This window comes from Vombatus ursinus, unplaced genomic scaffold, assembly GCF_900497805.2.
Source record: "Vombatus ursinus unplaced genomic scaffold, bare-nosed wombat genome assembly UNPS02014830.1, whole genome shotgun sequence".
NCBI classification, from domain to species: domain Eukaryota; kingdom Metazoa; phylum Chordata; class Mammalia; order Diprotodontia; family Vombatidae; genus Vombatus; species Vombatus ursinus.
Window position 1 is genome coordinate 53,363,196 of NW_020954608.1, and position 5,843 is coordinate 53,369,038.

Consider the following 5,843-nt stretch of genomic DNA (forward strand, 5'->3'; position numbering starts at 1 on the left):
AGAAATCTATCCTGCCCTACAGGAAAATTGAAGGGGAAGGGGATAAGACAAGGGGGGGAGAGATAGAAAGGAGGGCAAATTAGGGGAAGGGGTATTCAGAATGCATGCCATCTTGGGGTGGGGGGAGGGACAAGATGGAGAGAAAATTTGGAACTCAAAATCTTGTGGAAGTGAATGTTGAAAACTAAAACTAAATTAATTAATTTTTTTAAAAAAAAGATGTGAACTTCTTCAGCTGGGTCAACAAGTGATTGGCTGACTGATTGGCCAACCAATCTAACCTTACTTCTGGGTGTTTTAAATGCTGTTTGTCATTTTTCAATCATATCAGACTCTTCGTGACCACATTTGAGGTTTTCTTGACAAGGATACCAGAATTGTTTGCCATTTCCTTCTCCAGCTCATTTTACAGATAAGGAACTGACTTGTTCAGGGTCACATAGCCAGGAAGTGTCTGAGGCCAAATTTGAACTCAGTTCTTCCTGACTCCACGTTCTTTCCACTGCTCCACCTAGCTTCCAGTGCTTTAAATAACCAGATGAATTTCAGCAGAAACAGTTAATCATCAGACCAGTCAACCAGTGGACTCCAGCCTTCAGAGTACCTTGAAAGGGTAAACACATGCACCCACAGCAAAGAAGGGAAGGGGCTGAGCCTGGAGTGTTACACTCACCACCCCTGCCCCAATCAGCCATGCCACCATATGATTGAACCAGTAGGAACCAATGCCTCTAGATTAGAGAACGGAGATATTCTAAGAACTCAATGATAAAAAAAAAAAAAACACAACACAGAAATATGGAAGCAGAGAGATAAGCCCTGATGGAGGAAGCAGCTTCAGAAAGTGAAACACATTACGAACGGTTCAAACTACTTTACAGAGTTAAGAATAATAGTAATAATAATAACAAAATTCTTTTGGAAGAACAAAAGATTAAAAATCTCAGTAGTAGTACTGAAAAAACAAAAGTAGGAAGGGAGAGGGATCTAGCAGTATCAGATCTTAAACTGTACTGTAGAGCAATAATCAAACGATTTGTGGCTATTTCAAAAATAGAAAAGTTGATCAGTAAGACAGTTTAGGTCACAAGGTGGGGAGCACAAAACTCAAAAAAAAAAAAAACCAGTAGGTTTTGGTTCAATAAACTTAAAGGTCCTAAATACTAGAGGAAAAACTTGCTATTTGACAAAAAAAAAAAATGCTAAGAAGAAACAAACAAACAAAACTGGAAAGCAGTCTGAAGGAAGTTTGGTTTAGAACACTATTTCACGTCATATACCACAGTAAGTTCCAAGTAGACACGAGGCCTAAATATAAAAAGTCACATCAGAGAAGCAAAGAAAGAAGTTATATCTTAGGGAGGGAGGGGGAGAAAAATATAAAACTCAAAAGAGTATGGAAGTGATTGTTGATAACTAAAAATAAATTGATAAAAAAATAAAAAATTAAATTAAAAAAAAAGAAAGAAGTTATAACTGTAGTTGTAACTATGGCTAGAAGAGTTCATTACCAAAGGACCGAAAGGATCACAGATGATGGGATGGACACTTTTGATTACATAAAATCAAAAATCTTTTGCACAAAAACAATACAGTTAAAATGAAAAGAGAAACAGTTATCTAGGGGGGAGGAAGATCTAGAACAAGTTTCTCTAGCAAAGGTCTTCTATCCAATATACATGGAGAACTGATCCAAATATATAAAAACAAAAGCCATCTCCAAACAGATAAATGATCCAAGGATAGTGAACAGGGAGTTCTCAAAAGAAAAAAAAAAAAGCTACAACAACCATATTTTTAAAATGCTCCAAATCTCTAACAATTAGATAAAAACAAATTAAAACAACTCTGAGGTTTTGCTTCATATCCAAAGGACTGACAAAATATGACAAAAGAGAAAAATGAGATTGTTGGGTAAAATGTGGGAGATTTTGTTATTGAGTCGTTTCACATATGTTTGGTTCTTTGTGACCCCATTTTGGGATTTTCTTGGCAAAGATACTGGAGTGACTTGTCCTTTACTTCTCCAGCTCATTTTGTAGATGTGGAACTAAGACAAACAGCGTCACACAGCTAATAAATGTCTGTTGCTGGATTTGAACTCATGAAGATGAGTCTTCCTGATTCCAAGCCCAGAGCTCTATCAACTGCACCACCTAGCTGCCAGCTGCATTGTGGGTGAAGCTGTGAATTGGTTATAAGCCATTCTGGAAAGTAATTTGATATGATATGCCTTAAATAACTGAACTGTGTAAAACCGTTGACCTAGCAATACCATTAGTAGACCTATGTCCCAGATTTGAAAGAAATGATTCACATATAGAAAAATATTCATAGCAACACTTTTTGTGATAGAAGAGAACCAGAAACTAAGGGGCTGTCCATCAATTATGGAATGACCAAACTATGGCCTGTGCATGGAATAGGATAATAAAATATTAATTAATTAATTAAAATATTAAATAGCATTTTAAAATAGGATAATAAAAGAAATTGTAAAAGTGATAGATACAGAAAAGGCTGGAACAACTTGTATGCTCTGATGGAGAATGAAGTGAGAACCAGGAGAACAATTTCTATCTACCCTCTGAGAAACTTAAGAACTCTTTTTAATGCAATGACCAATCACAACTCCAAAAGACAGAAGATGGAACCTGCTTTTCACCTCTTGGCAGGGAGGTGATGGGCTAAGTTGAAGAATGACGTCTATACTTTCAGTTATGAACAATGCTTGGATTTGTTTTACTTAATTATGCTTATTGATTATTAGAGGTCGGGTTTTTTGGGGAGGGTATAGAGGACAACAAATAGAACTGAGAAGAAATGATTAATGATAGCAAGGGAAAAAAAGGATGATACCTTATCAATGAAGCATTTTTTTCCTATAGTGCACAGAGCAGAAGGAAGTTCAGAGCGAAACACAGCTTTGAAACTACTGTGCTATATGTATCATACACTTTCAAAAATAAGCTATATGTAATGAAGATTCACGGTCACACGTACAATCTTTTTGGCGTTTGTATGTGGAAATACTCTTTTCATGTATGTCAAGTTCAGAATAACAGAAAAACAAATTTATTTAATAAAAAAAAAAGAATAGGTTTAGGAGGAGCAAGGCAAGGAGAAATAGAAGGAAAAGAGATTATCATCAGAAGTGGGAAAAAGGGATTTCAAATTACAAAACCACGGCGGGGTATCATATGGAATGGAAGGAAAAATGCTTGATTTAGAGTCAGATAAACCTGGCTCTATTACAAACTAAATAGGCCTTCCCGCTTTCTGTCATCTATAAAATAAGACAAAGAGATCTATGGTAAAGGGAATAGAGGGGGGAGGTGGTCAGTTTCCAGAGATCCATAGTGGAAGGAGAGAACAGAAGAAAGGAGCTATTGAGGGGTAAGACTGAGCTGGGTAAAGATGAGTGTGCAGAAGGAGTTAGCAGGGAAATAACAAATGTTTTCTGAATTGGATGACTATTAAAAATGAGTTCCACTTTTTCAGGATTCACTCCCAACTGCTAACTCCTAATATTTTGATGGATTATCATGCAATGCAGTAAATAAGGGTTGACAGAAGAATATGGCTTCTCAGGGCTCCAAGCCACAATCTCTATATATTCATCTTCTGGGCCACCTCTGACCCTTTGGGTCTCTGGAGCAACAGTGTTGGTGTTGATTAAGTTGAAGCCCCTGAATATGTACCCTTCTTTGACCAGCAGGAAGATTTCTCCGTCTTCGAGCCCTAAACAAAATCAATCAATTTACTCAGAGAAGCTCTAAAACGTCTTTAATCCTGAAAGCCAGTACCCATCCAAGGCCCACAGATACACAAAGAAAAAGTTACACCAGAGAATGGAATGTTATGAGAAAACTGCTACCGTTTGCTCAAATTTCTCAACGAATGAAGGGGATGGAGGATGGACGGAAGAGAACATTGTAGCTGGTTGATGAAATTGAGGGGAGGATACCAACTGAGGTCCAAGGATGTCTAGGACCAATGAGGAAGACTGGACCTCGAGGCTATTGTCCTGGCTATGATGTCTGTCTTAACTCACAGATGGGGGCCTCAGGGTAGCGCAGGCAGGTGGTGGGACTGGTGCAGAAGGATTGGGGCCAGGCTCGTCTGAGGAGGCACTTGAGTGGCAGGAGAATCAAGAGGGCAGTGACGAGTCCACGGCTACTGCCCAGCCTGCCTAGACTGTCTGGCTGGGAGCCCAGTAGCGGCTCCGGAACTTTCGGAGCAGCAAGAAAAAAGTTATCACCAGGAAGTCAAGAATCAGCTCAACCATCTCCACCACAGAAAGCACTGAAGAGCCAAACCACAGGCTCCACTGGCTGCCCAGGTTGGACAGCAGGGTGACCATCTGCAAAGGGGAGGGACATGAAGCAAGTCAGGGTAGGAAGGTACTTCCCTGAGCTCAGAGCAAAGATCATGGAAGCTGACCAAGGTGACAATTTTCACTGAATGATTAAAAAAATTGTAAGGGAACTTAGAAATCATCCGGCCTAATCCCCTCAATTTATAGATGAGGAGACTGGGGACTAGAAAGGAGTAACACGCCTAAGGTCATACTAGTTGTAAGTAGCAAAGTCAGAATTCAAACCCAGGCCCTCTGACTCCAAATCCAAGGCTCTTTCTATTCAGTCATATCGACTCCTTATATTTTTATTCATCTATTATAAAAATATACTCCAACCCCAGTTCCAAACACAGCTCTGCTGTGTCCTAAACCCCATGGCCTCTTCCCCATGGTCCCTAACGCCTATCCTCCTCCTTCCAGGGTCCCTGGACCTTGGCCCTTCCTCTCCGGTGTCCCCAACCCATTCTCAGACTCTTAGGGCTAGAAGGGGCTTTAGAGATCAGCTAGTTTACATATGAGGAAAGTGAGATCCTTGGCTCCTCTCTCCCAGGATCCTAACCTCTGTCCCTCTTTTCCTGCGTTCCCAAGGTCAGTCCACCGATCCTCAGTGCCTCCCTCCAACCTCTAGCCCTTTCCTTACAGGATTTCCAACCTCTTGCTGCCATGCCACTTTCCAAATTCTAATCCCCCTTTCCTAATCTCCCTTAGATGGATCCCCTTTGTCCCATGACCTTCAAGGGCCCTCTCATCTCTCCACCCTCTCCTTTCCACATACCACCCCTGCTCTACCCCAACCTATCGTTATCCTCTTCTGCCCTAGGCCCCACACTGGAAGCCCATCCCCTTCCAGCCCCCCAAGATCCCTTCAATCAGCTGCCAAGCTGCTCCTCCCCCAATCCCATTGTCCAGCACCCCAGACGGGACACACCGAAACAGAGGGAGACTCTGAGTTGGTTTTATAATTCAGCTCTTTGAAGAAGATATTGACTTTGGCAACACCACTACATGAAGAGAAGGAGGAAAAAAAACAAAGTTAGGAGACTGACTCTCTTCAGATGCCCACAGATCCTCCCCCCTCAAATACCAAATCCTGTATCCTCTTACAGAATGTTAGAGCAAGGGACTCAGAGATCATCAAATCCATGACTCCTTGGTCCCTCCCCAACCCATTACACAGATGAGGAATAAAAATAGTAATAGTTGACATTCATAAAATGTTTTAAGATTTATAAAGTATTTTATTCCCTGCCCCCTTTTTTTTCCCCAGTCTTTGGATCTCCCCTCCCCAAGACAGGTCTCCTATCCTGAGGCCTGAGGCCTGGGGCCAGGTGACAGAATACCTTTTGGAGCTGATGGTGTAATTATTCTGAATCGACAACATCTGGAACACCCAGTCCTGAGAAAAATGGAATCATCCAAGGTTACTTTCATTTCCTCTCTCTCTCTCTCTCTCTCTCTCTCTCTCTCTCTCTCTCTCTCTCTC

The 5,843-nt window shown here is 41.0% G+C and overlaps 1 protein-coding gene across 2 annotated transcripts in view; it reads right to left on the reverse strand.

The window, feature by feature from the left end:
- Window positions 1-3,093: 3,093 nt before the first annotated feature.
- SCNN1A (sodium channel epithelial 1 alpha subunit) overlaps window positions 3,094-5,843 on the reverse strand; it is a 28,637-nt gene continuing 25,887 nt past the window's right edge. The window contains exons 11-13 of one of the 2 annotated variants that reach the window (XM_027838616.1): window positions 5,701-5,756; window positions 5,289-5,361; window positions 3,094-3,741 (exon numbers count right to left, since the gene is read on the reverse strand). In XM_027838616.1, coding sequence (XP_027694417.1) covers window positions 3,676-3,741; window positions 5,289-5,361; window positions 5,701-5,756 — 195 coding nt within the window. In that variant the 3' untranslated portion in view covers window positions 3,094-3,675. Of the gene's footprint in view, window positions 3,742-3,769; window positions 4,364-5,288; window positions 5,362-5,700; window positions 5,757-5,843 lie in introns of those variants that run through there. The other variant, XM_027838614.1, reaches the window with a different exon arrangement.